This window comes from Olea europaea, chromosome 13, assembly GCF_002742605.1.
Source record: "Olea europaea var. sylvestris chromosome 13, O_europaea_v1, whole genome shotgun sequence".
In the NCBI taxonomy this organism is placed as follows: Eukaryota; Viridiplantae; Streptophyta; class Magnoliopsida; order Lamiales; family Oleaceae; genus Olea; species Olea europaea.
The window spans coordinates 20,614,884-20,631,923 of record NC_036249.1 but is presented as its reverse complement, the minus strand read 5'-3'; the positions used below and the strand labels follow the sequence as shown (position 1 = coordinate 20,631,923).

Sequence of the window (17,040 nt, the reverse complement as noted above, 5' to 3'; positions counted from 1 at the left end):
CCTTGCGAACAAGCTACACATGGATAATCATTAGATAAAAGAATCCTTTGGTTCTTTAAAGGATGTCCATGTGAATTGTTTATTATTCGACACATCATTATGGCTCCTGGATGTCCAAGTCGATCATGCTAAAGTATAAAACTTTTTGAATCAACGAACTTCTGGTTCGTAACATTATTTGATTCAACCATTTTTATAAATGTAAAATACATGCCAGACGGGAGTGCATGAAATTTTTCTTTTATCTGCTTCTTACCAGAAGTGATGCAAAGATATTCAACATTATTTTGTTGCATCATTTCAATGTGATATTCATTGTAGTGAATATCTTTAATACTAAGCAAATTTCTTTTGGATTTGCTAGAATAAAGTGTATCGTCAATATATAATTTTGTATTATTTGGTAAAATAATACAAGCTCTTCCGGAGCCTTCAACGATATTCGACGCACCCGATATCATTTTAACATTATTTTCAGCTAATATTAAGTCCAAAAAGTATTTTTTTTGTCTTGAAGAATAGTATGTGTAGTTGCACTATCAATTAAGCAGCTGTCTTGACTATCCATCATGAATCTATAAATATAACAAAATAAACAAAATTAAAAAAAAAACTTGAATTTAGATTTAAAGAAGTAAACATTACTAATATCATGAAATAAACGGTGCATAATAGAGTTTTATTTTTTTTTTTGTGCGGAAAAGTAAAAACATATTTCAGACTGAATTTTTAAAACGAAAGAAATACTAGTAAATTAATCTATATCTTCTATCACACCACTCCCAACCAAATGGTCAATATATTCTATTTGGATCAGTAAAGAAATCAGAGACATCCAAATGAGTCACATCAATTGGACCATCATAATCAGCAAAATTAGTCTCCAATTTTTCTTTTCCCTTAATTGATCTCTGGTAGAGATCCACAAAATGTTTTGAGATACGACACGTACGTGCCCAATACCCTTTCATTCCACATCTAAAGCAACTTTCTTCATGTTCCTTTTTAGATTTGCCACTCTCGTTTGCTTTGTGCCTTTTGAATTTATTGCCTTATTGTTGGTAACTTTGTTGATTATTTCTTCCATAATTTATTCCGTGTCCACATCCGTGTCCGTGTCCATGTCCACGTCCACGTCCACGTCCACGTCCACGTTCTTGTCTTGATATTGTATTTGCTTCAGACAATGTAGTACCATTTGCTTCAGGCAATGGTACAGAACCAGTTGGACGTAATCCATGATTTTTCATCAACAATTCATTATTTTGTTCAGCAACTAGTAGGCAAGATATAAGTTCTGAGTACTTTTTGAAGCCATGCTCACAATATTACTGCTGCAGAATCACATTCGAGGCATGAAAGGTGGAGAAAGTTTTTTCCAGCATATCTTCATCAGTGATTTTTTCTCCACACAAAATCAACTTTGAACATATTCTGAACAATTCAGAATTGTACTCACTAACCGTTTTAAAGTCTTGCAAACGAAGGTGCATCCACTCATAACAGGCTTTGGGGAGGACTATAGTCCTCTGTTTCCAAAGAACTTGTGGATCTTTCTCAATGAGATATTCAATTTTTAATCTATCGTGAAGATGGTGACGGAGGAAAATGAGTGCTTTTCCACGATCCTGCAGGGATTCATTGTTTCCTTCTTTTATTGTCTCTCCCAGACCCTTTGAGACGAGATGAATATCAACATCCAGTATTCATGACAATAATTTTTACCAGATATGTCAAGTGCAGCAAACTCAAGTTTCGTAATGTTTGCCATTTGTTTAACTACACAATAAAAAAATACAATTAGTTTCGAAAAATATGATTAATCATCACATGTTAATCAAATAGTCAATATCAATATGACTTTAAGTTACGTGTTTTCCTCTAGGGATAAACACTAATTTGAAATAATATGTTCTTCAAAACATATGCTACTTTTGGAGCACATTATATTTTGCTCTTATTTCTTCAAGTGCAATATGTCAATATTCTTCTGGAATATTGAGAGTTATAATTTATGCTCTTCGGGAGCAAATAATATTCTTATAATGTTGTGCTACTTCTGGATCAACAACGAATAGATCTATGATTAATATGCTTCTAGAATATTAATTATAATGTTGTGCTACTTCAGGAGCAACAACAATTAAAAATAAATTTAATGTAATGTTTCATAACTAAACATAAAAAAAATGATAATACATTCAATTGCTCACCATTAATTAATATACAAACACATGTAAAATATTATTTTGAATTAATAACGTGAGTCGAGTGAAACACAAAAAAAAATTGGTGACATGTAGAAACCTATTCACATATTATGGCACGAAATTTTAATTATGTGCAATTAAAAGAATTGAATTAGTATTAACCAATTAAGACATGAAATTTGCAGAAACCAATGGATTTGAGAGAAAAGATGAGTTGGGTACAGTTATTTGTTAATTGTATATTATATATATATGGAATCAGCCAAAATAGAGATCTGGAATTGAAATTTGCTTACAAAGAACATTGACCAATTAAATAAAAAAAAAATTATAAGCATGTGTAGAACGTAAAGGGCTAATCTAAATATAATGAGGGTATAGGAATATGAATTAATGCATATCAATTGATTTAACATAAATATATCTCTATAAAAAATGCACGTGGATTGATGTAAAGGAAAAAAACATTAATTAATTTAAAGAGAGGTACAAAGAAAACATAATGATCGAGAAAGATGAGATCACGTATTGCAGATTCAACATATGCATATGTAAAATTCAAGTAGTATCAAATTAATTTTGATATACGTGATAGATGATTATGAAAAAAAATTACTACCTTCTAAGAGTTTCGTGCTGATAACGTGTTATAAAACGAGAGGAAAAGAGAATAGAGAAAACTCAAAGAGAATAGAGAAAACTCAATGAACTTTTGCGTGTGTATTATTGAAAACCAAAGCCCTATATTTATAGGTAAGAATCAGGGATACAATGGTAATAATTTCTAGGGCTACAGGGGCACAAATGTCATTCACCAATAAATTTTAATAGACTTTCCATTTACAACACTTTAGGATTTGTAACAATAATTCATTACTTCTGCCTTTACCATTTGCATTCCAAGCTCCTTGGATTTGCAGTAATTAAACATAAAGCCCATAAAATAAATTGTATAAAAAAATAGGAAAATTAAATTACATGTTAATGGATCTTCTAACTTCTGTACTCGTGCATTCTATCAATGGTTTTTGGGAATCTTAATTCTTCTAAAAGAATAATGGAATGTTCTATATGGTGTATTTAATATTTTTGGACAATATTGACAAAGTAATTATTATACACTAAAAAATTGTCCATTCTGTGTCCAAGTCCTCTTGATGCAACATACTAAAATATAACAATTGCACATATGATATTCTGATGTTATATATAGTATCGAAAATAAATTCTGTGCCTCGCCACCTGGTATCCTACGTGGCTAACTTAATGAAGCACCTTTGCTAAAGTCCTCTAAATCTAGAGCACTGAACTCCTCTTAATATGTCGAGGCCCTTTGTCATAGGCCTTGCCAAAGTCATAATGCTCATGATTTGAATTCGAAGCTCTGTTGTGACAAGTGATGACCCTCAGTTGAAAATTCTGAATTCATGATATCTTGTTGGAATGATTGATTTGATCTCTATAATGAGTAATATGTCAAAATCTTGTCAACATAGGTTGTAGGATGGCAGTTCCATTTAGGAGCATTAAATACATCACAGGCTAATGATGTCAAATTGATACTTACAATAGGATGCTCCAAATAAGGAGATGAAGACACGTGTTCCTTTATCCAATAGACACTATTTCATGTGCAACACTATAAATACCACTCTTCTTGTATCATTAAAGGCTAATGCAAATATATTAACTAAAAGCCATGAGTCTTACTATCTTGAGTTATATCTCTTTATGTATTGTGAGTGTTTACATTTGATTCTTGAACTTTAGCTTGACATTTGTAGATCGTTCCTTATCGTAAAATTTCGTTGATATATCTTGTTGGAGCCTGAACATAATTGTCTCTGTTATCAAGCTTTTTTCATGTTCAAATCTAGAATATCATTGACTAGTAATCTTTCTACATGTGTTGGAATTAGCTCACATGGATGCAAGTGGGCTCCGTGTCTATTGCCCATGTCAACAAACAAAAAACAAGATCAACAAATTCCTTGGCCTCTATAAGGGTTGGATCCATCAAAATGAAATATTATGAAGAAATATTTTGACCATCACATAACAGACGTAAGGACAGAGTTTTTTGGTCCATCACGAAATCCCATAGATATGTACTTGTGTATTATGATGATGGTTGTAGCTAATATTCATTGTTTTCGAACGTTAGTAGATGTTTGATTAGGTGTATGTAATAATAGAGGATAGTGATAACAAACTAAAAGTAATCTAAAATCTTATCTCCTTTTTTGTTCAATATTGCTTGATAAGATATACTAAAACCTACACTAATTGATACACCTGATATGCCAATGTTGCAACATTGAAGATAAAATCCTTAAACTAGAGTATTTGACCTCAATTTGGGATGCATCCATTGGAATGAGTATGATGAGATATTATAATTGGAGAGGTGTGCGATTCCTCTAGTCCATGCACTCTATAGACTCTAAATTTTAAACACTTATATCATACGATTACACAAGAAGCATAAAGTAAGTAAAATCTTCTTGGCAAGGTATAAGAACTTTTCTTTATTCTATTTAAATAAATACAAGTACATGTAGGTTTGAGCTATTCTTTTCTTCTTCTCATTGCTTCTGAACACCTTTCTTTATTTATCCATGTTAGGCATCTTGATTTTAATTATGATTTTTTGTTTATAGATATATTTTTTATTTGGGTTACTATTCGTGAGACAAAATCTATGTTTGTTAATTTTTTTTTTCACCGTGGAAGAGAATATTTATTAAAGGGTGGCTTTCATCCTACCAAGTTATTCGTAAGACAAATATTTTTCTATTTTGCCTCTATTTGGGTTTTAATACTCAATAAATCTGGATAATGATGTTAAAACGATATTATATAATTTTATATTGGCACCTTAGAGATGGCTTGACCCAGAAACAGCTCAGGGCCACTGAAGCAAATTAATTGACTGGTCCAAATTGTGACTTTGTATTGGTGGTGATATATTGGTTATTAGGTTTGCTATTCCATTGGATTGTTTTTGGTTGTTGGCCCATTAACTCCTCATGCTAAACCAACTTGTGATAACCCAAGCAATTTATATTTGGCTACATACTAGAGTCATTTTCTGTTTGTTGGTTTTTGCAGGTAAGAAACAAAGAGGCTATCGAGTGTTTCTTCTCTCTTCTTCATGCTATTTAAGATTACTCACTTCCTCATTGTTTACTCTTCCTTTGTGGTTTGCAAAACAATCATCATTATGTCTCCTTTGTGGGATGTAAATGCATGGCAACCAATTGGGTTCATTGTGGTCGAGCTTAGTTTCATTGGTGCTCGTTTGATGGTTTTTTTTTGCCCGAATCAAAGATTTCTCAAGGAATTTAGTAGAAAACATTTTCAAAGCTTGTGTTGGTGAGAAATCTGTGAAACATTCCACCAAAAATCGACTCGAAGAGGTTGAAATTGGAGCTAAAAATTGGGAGAGAAAAATAGGGAAGAAACTGGACAGTTTGAAAATCAAACCCGTATGACTATTTTTTGCATTTTCCATCCCAATGACTTATTGTTTGAAGAAACCAATACCATCAGTGGATTCAACAAGCTGAGACGCATCAAGGTTTTTAGTGCATGAGGTTCAACGACGACATTGTATGGCAGCGTATGGAGCCCATACGCAGAACCCCGACAATTTACTTCAAGAGACGTGCTACGATAGTGTTTGTTTTCAGTTTTGAGTGTTACGATAGAACTTGGAATATTTTGCCCTTAGACGTTCGGGTGCCGAGTATTGTTTTGTATTGTCGTGATTGCTAAAAGCTTTAGGATAAATAGTGGTGGCCTTAAAGCAGTTTTGCATTTTGCCTTCAGTAGTGTATGCTTTCAGTTTCAAGTGGTACGATAGAATTTGGAATATTTTGCCATTGGAGGTTCGGGTGTTGAGTATCATTTTGTATTGGCATGGTTACTGGAAGCTTTATGACAAATAGTGATGGCCTTAAAGTAGTTAATTTACATTTCTCCTAGCTTACAGACCCTTCAATATGGTCCACTCAGTATCATGTTCATTCATTTTGTTATTGCAGTTATGGCTACCATGTAAGATAGTTATTTACTTTTCGCTTAGCAGTATTGTGTAGGATGACATTAGTTTTGCGGTTACTGTGTTAGGAACCATTGCCTATTGTTAGATTTAAGAATTATTTGTTGATTGTTTGCATTAAATTCTTTCTGAATTTGTTGTCAAAGTTTTTCTACACTGTTAGAATTGCACGTGACCTTAGGAAAGTTTTTGCATATTTTTTGTGGATTGTTTGCTTATGGTCATTATTTGGTATGATGGCACGTACATGCCTAAGGCAATTATGAAAAGTAAGAGATATATTTTAACTACAGTACTTTTCGACATATTGAAAAAGACTATCCTAGTATGTATAATAGAAGGAAAGATGAGGAGAGATGTGGGACGAATTTGACCACTGGTTTGAGTTATGACCAGCGTGAGGTTTATTAAGAGTAAATCTAGTTACTTCATGTGCATCTGTATAATCCTTTCTACGTATGTGATCACTTAATTCTGTTACATGGTTATATGTTGCATTTCAATATGTTTTGAATGTTCTTTTGCATCAGAGCAATATGATTACTTTTTGTAATTTGTTTGCATGCATAGTGGGTTGAAATCTATATTATATTCCTTTGCTCTATAAATGGAGTGAAAGAGTGTGGTATTGAGAAGAAAAAGGGACAACCGTTTTCTCTTTTATCTTTGTAAGTCTGTGTGGTTTGTGAGACTATTGAGGTAGCCATGTGGGTTATCTTCTTCTTCTCTTGAGCGTCTTTTGTGAGTATAGTGAAGTAACCAATTATTTATCTATTTTCTTTGTGAATGCAATCTTTACCCTTTCCTTTGTGGGATAAATCCTTTATAGGCTTTTACAAGCATTGGTGTTGGAGTAACCTTATAGTGCGTGGTTCAACTCAAATTGAGACCTAAACTTTATGGTTGACAAAGGTATTGATCTTACCATAGTGGGTTTGAGATGTATTAGCGGTATATCTATTGGTAACGTAGAGTATAGTTGTTTGAGGGTACATTGATGATATACACATGAGATGTGGAGGGTGACATTTGAATCACAAGTGAAGAGACGATTAAATGTATGAAATTCTCTATCTAGTAAAACCCTAATCAAGTGGAGTGTGAGAGAGACAATTTTATCGGTATGGAGACCCATTATCTACTCAAGTTTAGAGAAGTAAGCTAGTAATAGAGGCGTATCCCGTAGACATAGCATCTATTGTGGTTTAACAGTTAGACACGAGTTTAGTGATTAGTCTAGTAAGCATGATAGATGATGAGTGGAGATACGCATTCTTGAGGTGCGAGCTACACGAAATGAGGTAGGATAAGTATGGTGAGATCTTTTTATAAGATTATTTATACATGTGTTGCATATGTGTTTGACCATTTAATTGAGTAACCTGGTGTTAGTCTAAGTTTTATGTGAACGTGTTTGAAAAGATTTGTTATTATCCTATCTTATATCAACACCTTAGTGATAGGTCAACTTGAAAACAACTTGGGCCCACTTGAAGCAACTTAATTGAGTTAATATTGCACATGGCCCAACACTTTTGAATGGTCCAAGTTGTGGCTTTGCATTGGTGGTGATATATTGGTTATTAGGTTTGTAGGCCTATTGGATTATTTTTTGGTTGTTGGCTGATTAACTTCTCATACTAAGTCTTAACTTGTGATAGTCTAAGTAATACACATTTGGCTTCCTATTGCAGTAGATTTTTATGTTTAGATGTGTGCAAGTGAGAAACAAGTAAGGTTGTTGAGTATTTCTTCTGTCCACTTTGTGCTGTTTCAAATTAACTCTCTCCATCTATTGTTTACTCTTCCTTTGTAACTTACAAACCAATCACCATTGTGTCTCTTTTGTGGGGCTTGTGGGTTTGTTGTGAGTCAAGCATGGTTTCATTGGTGTATGTCTGATGGTTTTTCTGAGCTCAGATTGAAGATTTCTCGAAGAGTTTCCACAACAATATATAATTATATCACACTAAATAAGCAACGACAACGTCTATTTTTAAAGCGAAATTTACATACTACCGATTTCACCAATTTTCAAAAAGACATCTTAAGAAGATAGCACTTGAAGCAAAACCAATACATCATCTCAATTGATATCTACACATTCATATGCATGAATATGTACCAATTTGTTTTTTTACTTTGCATCCAAATTTCTTTAGACTCCATAGAAGGTTGAATGCTTTTCAACTTCTTGCAAGAACCATCCAACGCATTTGGCTGTTCTAGTTCCCTCAAGACTATATGGGCTTCTAATCACGCATATGATCCACTTATCATGGAAAAAACACAAAATATCTGAGCACCATAAATTCACAAAACCCCAAGTTCAAGTAAGGGCAGCCATAGAAAAAAGATAAGCTTAAGAGATATCGTTAAGAAAATTGATGTTGCAAATGGGAAGATTACTATAAAGAAACAACAATTTGGGAAAAAAGAATAAATTCTAAGTTGCCAGAAGAAGAGAACGATAATAAGGTTTACAAAATTTTAGTTAGAGAAAGTGCTTAAACTATATCATTCACAACAATGAAAACACATGGAAAATCAACAAATAAGACCCCATTGATTCAGAGCATGTATTACATTCCAAGTTTGATAATATGATGAATTCCCTATTAGAAATCACCCTAACGTAAAGTATTGGTGCCAAGAGGATTAGCAATAGGGATGGTTGGTTGAAGGTAGAGGTAGTGGTTGAAGGGAACGTGTGTGTGGTTTCTCCTTGAAAGAAAGCGAGCCTCTCATATAATCATAATATTTTAAAAATCGGCCTGAGGCAATAGCACAACCTAAAATATTTTTAATAAATATTCAATTTTTGCATTCCAATAATTTTTAAACCAAAAGTACTATAATAAAAGAAGTAAAAGAAAAAATCTTAAAATAACTTATGTCCTAATACTATTCAAATTTTCAGCTACTATCACTCCTCCAAACACATCGCATTGACTACACAATTATAGCAAAAGAATCCCGAGGTCATTCATAATACCACAAAATCCCAATCCTAAACTTTGCCTCCCAAAAAATTCCTCATTCCAACCAATACATCAATCTTCTTCATAACACCATATTGCTTTAATCCCTTTTTTCTGTCAAGAAATTCACTTTCTCAACCTCTAAACCATTCAGATATCACTTATTTCATACTTCAGTAGAGCTTTCGAAACTGTTATTAGCAACGTCGAACCTCCATTCAACTTTGAGTTCCAACAACAACAAAAAATTACGTTGTGAGAAGCCCCAATTCTCGCTTATCCTTGGCTTCACCAAACTGGTGATGCTTTGAAATCTGTTGAGATAATCAAACCCAAGAATGAGAATATACTCAAGTGCCACATGACGTATTACCCCATCTTTAACCATCTTGCATGATTTAACCAGAAAATTTTGTAAATCCGGCCTTATACAAACTACAGTAGGAGATACATATCTTGTTATAGCAAACCCAAGTCATCATTCATCGACAAATTCCACCAAGAGTCAACTACAATTGAAGCTACCTGCTACGATATCCATGTATTCCATCATCATTCATCGAAGGCTGGACTATAATTCTCTTACATTTGAACTAAGCTAGTTGTACAACCAATTTGTACAACTTGATTGACAATGTATGTATTGAAAAGATCGTTGTCAATGATTTCAAAAATAAATTTTTAAATAAATGGATATGATGCCCGTAACTCCCATGTTGTCAATCAAATTTCACTAGTAACTTGATTGCTTGTGTTTAAATGATATGGATTGGACTAGATGCCTCACAGTGGTAGGTTAAGAATAGTAAAAAATTTAAATAGCAGAAATTGAAAAATCAGGTACTAATATTGAAAATTGCAGATTCCATGGATTTTTGTTGCTATTGGTTGGGAATTTAAGAATCAACATGATCGAAGAAAACAATTCGTGCCCAAAATACATATCTGAATTTGTTAATTGATATCACTTTTTTCCCAATCTTTTTTTCATTTTAAAATCGAAAATATCCCATATGACTGTAATGTTTCGTTGCTTATTATAATAATTTATTTCTTATTCTGTAATGGTAAAGGTATGTGTTTGCCTCTCTCTATTTATAGAAGATGACCACACTACGCACAGTAGACATTTTGGCTCGTCACAAGCACTGTGTTAAATTGACTTTGTTGCTCTAAATGTGCGTGTTTCAATTTTCATACAACTTGCATCATATACCTAACCTTTTCAAACATTCTATAAATGGCTTTCCCATATACATATGGATAACACTTTAAAATCTAAGAAATCCCATATGCCTACGGGACTTCAACGTTGATTAGAGTAGTTTAATTTGTATCATAATATGGTAAATATCATGTCTCCCCTACTTTGATTTGCCTCATGATGAAAACTCTATGCATAATAACTTGTATTGTGATAAAATAGGCCATAACATTTGAACCATATGCTATATAGTGATCTCCACTAGACGATGAATGTATAATATGCTTACTTTATTTTATGTACCTTGTAGTGCAATATATTATAATTTTATGGGGCCTTGACGCCAAATTTCACATATTTCGAACAACACTTAGTTACTACACACCCTTCATTTCAAACGGACTTGACGTTGTACCCTTCAGTTTTCTGACATGTTCAAATGCATACTCATCTACATACCCTCCATTAAAAATACATATGTAGAATCTGTAATAGTTGCAAAATGTCGTAAATATTTCATGCATTATGTTGAACTGTATCCGTGTAAGATCTCTTCCTCATCTGGGAAAGTCATGACGAGAAATTATCTACCAAAATAAGGTGTAAACGTTAAATGGCCCAATTACGTGCTAGACCTAAATAACCCTATATTTTTATCTAGGTTATGTAGTTAACCTCTACTAATGGAAAATTAATTAAAAAAACTAAGAGGTGAATTTTCTAATTTAGGATCCTTTTATTTATTTATTTTTTCCTTGTAGAGTAAAGGTGATATGGCAATTAGAAGGCAAAGGAATGATGTTGAGCAGTAAACTTGATTTTTGGACTAAATAATATGGGCTTAAGGATTTTGCCCATAGGCCCAAATCAATTAAAAAGCCCAACATGCCTAGTATTTCTAGAAACATTATCTATATAAATATCTAAGTAAAATATGTGGTGATAAATGTAGTAATATGTCTATAAGATTACATGGTCTTGTAAAGTCTATCTAGAGAATTCTAGGAAAATATCTTGTCCAAATATATGATCTAAAAGTCTCATGTAAAATGTGGTCTAGAAGTCTTTGGAAAATCGTGTGGACTAGAAGTTTCATGTAAACACTATATAAAAGGGTAGGGTCCTCCATTTTGTAGAAAGCCAAAAGTGTGTAAGTTTTGAAGTTGAAAAATGCAAGTTTCCTTTTTGTTCACTTCCTTCTTCCTATTAGTGTTATCCTCCTTAAAAACCTTAGTCAATCCAAGTTAGTAAATCCCTCTTTCCTCCAACAAATTGGAATCAAAGCCCTAAGGTTCTTGTGGAAAATGGCAAGTGGGATGATTCCTTTTCAAGTTCCTCAACTCAACAAGGATAACTATGAAAATTGGAGCATATGGATGAAAGCGTTGCTCAAGTCGCAAGATGTATGGGAGATTGTAGAGAAATGCTACACAGAGCCACAAGACGAGGTTGCGCTATCCCAAGCATGTAGGAATCGTTTGAAGGATGTAAGGAAGAAGGACAAAAAGACGATCACCCTCATCTATCAAGCCTTAGATGAAGGCATGTTCGAGAAAGTAGCTTGTGCAACTACAAGTAAGGAAGCATGGGAGATCTTGCAAAAACTCCCACAAAGGAGTTGAAAAGGTGAAAAAGATTTGACTCCAAACACATCGAGATGAGTTTGAAGCTTTACGTATGAAAAAATTGGAATCAATTTCTGATTACTTCTCTAGAGTATTGGCTATTGTGAATCAATTAAAGATGAATGGAGAAAAGTTGAACAACACTCGAGTAATTGAGAAGATACTTAGGTCTTTAGATTCTAAATTTGACTACATAGTTGTAGCCATTGAGGAATCTAAAGATCTAGATAGTATGAGTGTTGATCAACTCATAGGATCTTTACAAGCCCATGAGGAAAGACTAAAGAAGAAGGTGAAAGAAGAGCCATTAGCGCAAGCTCTTCAAACAAAGCTCACTTTAAACGAGGTTAAAGGAAGGTTTGGCAATATAAGAAGCCAAACAGGAAGAGGACGAGTCCAAGATCGAGGAAGAAGTACATTCTACAATGAGGAAAGAGGACAACACTACACCAAAAAAGGGCTATTGCAGTGGCCAAAAAATGTTGCAAAAAGTCATTTTAAACATTTTAAAGTAAGTTACAAAGGCTGATGTTGCTGTTGAGTTCTAAGTTGCAGCATTCGCCAAATGTTGCAAAAGCCTGTCTATTGCAATGTTTGGTGAACGTTGCAAAAGCCTATCTATTGCAACGTTCGCCAAACATTGCAAACAACATTCACCAAACGTTGCAATAGATAGCTATTGCAACGTTTGTTGAATATTGCAATAGATAGGTGCAGCCACTCTTTGTCCATTATTTCTGAATTGCAATTTTCACGAGTTCGTTCAACAAAATTCTGTGCTCCATCGCTATATTGTCTTGAAAATCTATGAATAAATCTTTATGATCACTGTACATTGAAATTATTTCATTTGGTAACTAGGTTCATAAGATCTAGTTTTAGAATATAAACTAGATAAGTGCAGCCAGTCTCTATCCATTATAGGCAAAGGTACTATCCAACACTGAACATCGCAATATTAAAAAAAATCGATTGTTGGAAATTCTGCAATACCATGTAATAAAATAGTCTTACAGTAAGAATCCCTCCGAAGCTTTCTCCTCAAAAGTTGATTGAAGAGCAAAATCTTTGAAGTTGAAAAGAAAAGTGAAAAAAAAAAAAAACCACTTACTAAGTTAAGGCTTAACTTAGTTACACTTTCAAATCTATATTGTATTTGTGGGACATTGCAGTTGCAAACAATGACGTTCTACCCAATTTCAGGCCCAACATAGTACCCATAATTGAAACTCCATCTTAATTATCAATAACAAAAACAAATTTCAATAAAATAGCCCTATTCAATCCACTATCTAAGAAATTATTTAATACAAAAAAGAGGAGGATTACATAGAAATCTGGTTTTAATTTTTAAAATACAAGCATCAAATTTCAAACAATAAAATCCAGCAAGAATAACAAATTTGAACTCTTATTTGAGAGTTTCAGAAAGATCGAATTATTTGTTTAAACTTATTGAACTCTGATACAATGTTAAGAAAATATATTTTCATCTCGAATTGTCAACCTCATTATGAAGAGTAGCCTAAATTCTTATATGTTGGTTGACTATTTTATAATTAATAGGAGGAAAAATTATGTTGGCATCTATATTAGTACAAACAAACACTAAAAAACCAAAGAGAGAGAGAGAGAGAGAGAGAGAGAGACCAGGTTCATGCAGTGTCATATAATCCCAATACTTCTGCCTTTACCATCTACATTCCAAGCTCCTTCGATCTGCAGTGTTAAGTATAAAGCTGATGAGTTTGTTTCACTCATGGTTTTCGCACAATTTTAGCTTGATTAAATACTAGATTTTATGAGTGTAGAACGTTTTTGATGTGTTTGTTAGTGTTGTTTTGAAGATAAGAAGAAGCAATGAGAAAAGAAGTATTAAAGTGGATGAAGAGACCAAAAACACGGAATTGGGGCAGAAAGATGGCGTTTAGGCGCTGCACTTATAGCGCCTAGGCGCTACGAAGCGAAGAAAAGATGAAAATTGGACCCGAGAGGCAGCGCCTAGGCGCTACCACCAGCGCCTAGGCGCTACAACCTTAGCGCCCAGGCGCTACCACCAGCGCCTAGGCGCTGTCTTGTAGCGCCTAGGCACTGCGATTGTCGATTTAGGGCGCGTTTTTTTTGGGCCATTTTTAAAGCCATAGAAACCCTACTTCATCATAAAAACGCGGAGGCACTTATAAATACATCCTCCTCATACTTTTGAAGGGTTCTGGACATATTGGAGAGAAAAACAACAAGAAGGGAGTTTGAAGGGAGAAATTTAAGAAGATTAACACCAAGAATTGAAGATTGGAAGCACTCATTGGAAGAGGAAGGAGATCTTGGTGCAATAATTCCACTTTTTTCTTCCAAATCTTTATTTCAAACTTGGTGATGTATTCTAAGACAATCTCTTATTTTTCTTCCATTATTATGAGTAGTTAGATTTCATGTTAGGGCGAACAATGTAATCTTTTGGAATCCTTTATTTCATGCAATTGAGATTCTAGTATTTTTTTATTTCATGTGTTGATTTTAATATTGTTCTTAATATATTTAATTAGATGATTTGTGAACAATGATTGCGTAGAGATGCGGATTATTTGTTTAGACCACATGTTAAAATCCGGTAAATTGATATAATGTGTAGAGATACATATATTGATTGCTGCGGTCGGGTGTGAATTCTTAGAACCAATGTTTTGTTTAATTAAATTAAATTTGCATAGAGATATGGAATTAAACTAATTAAGTAGACTCAATGAGAACTCGAGAGGGGTAAGTTGAATACAATAGAAGAATTCGACCGAACACTACCCTAGGTTTTATGAATCTTGATTTATGAAGTAAAGGTGACCAATAGGTGAAATTGTTCCGCCCTAACGTCCATTTATTGTTTGAATTCTCAATCACTTTTCATTGAATCCAATCACATTTTTTAAGTCTTTAGAGTAAAAATCACATTTAATCATTGTTTTTGATTTACATTCGTCAAATAGTAGTTAAAGAAAGATTAAATTAAGTGCTACAAAATAGTCCTCGTGGGATCGATAACCGGACTCTTAGGTCCACTATTACTTATTACGGATCGTACACTTGCGAAACAAAATTTTACAACAAAAGCCCATAAAATAAATTATATATCCAATATTAAAGAAGAAAAAAAGAAAATCAAATTCAATGTTAATGAACCTTCTGACATATGTACTCACGCATTATAATGATGGTTTTAGCAAACTTTATTCTTCTCAACAACAATGGAATGTCTGATAAGGTATAATAGAGTCGGAAAATATTAACGAAGCAATAGTTATAGGCTAAAGAACTGTCTATTTTAGGGTCTAATTCCGCCAGATACAACATACTAAAATATAACAATTACATACATGATACACTGATGGTATAGCACTGAGGATAAATTCCTTGAGATTTAGACCGTTTGCCCTCTATTTGGGTGGGATCCATCAGAATGAAGAGAATGACAAGCTTATATAAACTAATATTACACATAACTATTTTGACGATCACATAACAAAGGAAAAGGATTGAGTTGGTTTGTCCATCACTAAATCCCTTAGATATGTGCTCTTGTATTCTGATGATAGTTTTAGCAAAATCTTCATTGTTTTCAAACATTAGTGTTATGTTTGATTAGATGTACGTTATAATAGATGACACTGATGTCAAACTAAAAATAATCTAAAATATTATCCATTTTTCTGTTCAATACTGATTGATAAGATATACTAAAACATACGCTAACTTTTACACACCTGATATGCCGATGTTGCAACACCGAAGATAAAATCTTTGGGAAAACTAGAGCATTTGACCTCAATTTGGGATGGATCCATTGGAACGGGTGGGGTGAGATATTATAGTTAGATGGAGAGGTGTGTGGTACCTCTTATTCATGCATTCTATTTATAGACTCCAAAATTTAAATACTTAGATCATATGATTAGACAACAAGCATAAAGTAAATATAATCTTATGGGCAAGGTATAAGTACTTTTCTTTATTCTATTTAGATAAATTCAAGTACACGCAAGTTTAAGTTATTCTTTACTTCTTGTCATTACTTTTAAATATTTTCTTTGCTTTATCCTGAGTTAATTATGATTTTTTGTATATAGATATTTTTTCTGTAAACGTTACTATTAGTAAGACAAGCTCTATGCTTATTTAATTTTTAACAATGGAGGAGAATATTTATTAAAGTGAAGCTCTTCCAATCGAGCTATTTGACAATTAATCAAGGTCTTTCGGTTGATTATGTAATGGTCTAAATTCAACACAAATAAAAATTAATCTTCTCCAACCCACCCCTTACCTATTCCAGCCTTCCTCGTTCTCCTACCACACCACCGTATGAGATAGAAGCCAATAAGTGAATTTTAGACACTTATTTATGCTTTTAATCTTGATAAATTATGTGATTTATAGGAAAAGATCGAGGTTGAGAGTAATTGGTGCAAAATGGGAGATTTTGATGGAGATTAGTACGAACTCTTGAAGACCATTCAAGGTTACAAATAACCAATTGGAAGAAGTCATTGGAACAACTAGAAGCATTCAAGAGATAAAGGATGAAAAATTGATAAGGGGAAAGTTTTAGGGACCAAATTAGAACTTTTGAAAAGTTGGAGGACTAAACTATAAAAGTGATAATTAGGCTACGGGTGGACCTCAGTTTTCAAACTAGCGTCCAACATGCTGATGTTGATTTTTCCCTGCATCCCAGGGGTAGGCAATTTTGTGGGTTAATAATCCAAATGGTCACTGAACTTTGCAAAAAGTTTTCATTGAGTCACTGAACTTTAAAAATCATCCAAGTCACTGAACTTTGTAAAAGGTTTACATGGGTTCACTAAACTTCAATCATCACTAAGATGTCAAAAGATTTCCACAGGGTCATTGACCTTTGCAAAAAATTTCCCAATTCAGTTACGCATGGCAAAGTTTTTGCAAAATT

The 17,040-nt window shown here is 33.3% G+C and overlaps 1 protein-coding gene across 1 annotated transcript in view; it reads right to left on the bottom strand.

Annotated features, from left to right (window-relative positions):
- LOC111407829 (beta-glucosidase-like) overlaps positions 1 to 15,955 on the bottom strand; it is a 57,045-nt gene extending 41,090 nt beyond the window's left edge. Inside the window, exons 1-2 of the mRNA XM_023037518.1 lie at positions 15,839 to 15,955; positions 13,734 to 13,802 (exon numbers count right to left, since the gene is read on the bottom strand). Coding sequence (XP_022893286.1) covers positions 13,734 to 13,752 — 19 coding nt within the window. The 5' untranslated portion in view covers positions 13,753 to 13,802; positions 15,839 to 15,955. The remainder of the gene's footprint in view (positions 1 to 13,733; positions 13,803 to 15,838) is intronic.
- Positions 15,956 to 17,040: the final 1,085 nt, after the last annotated feature.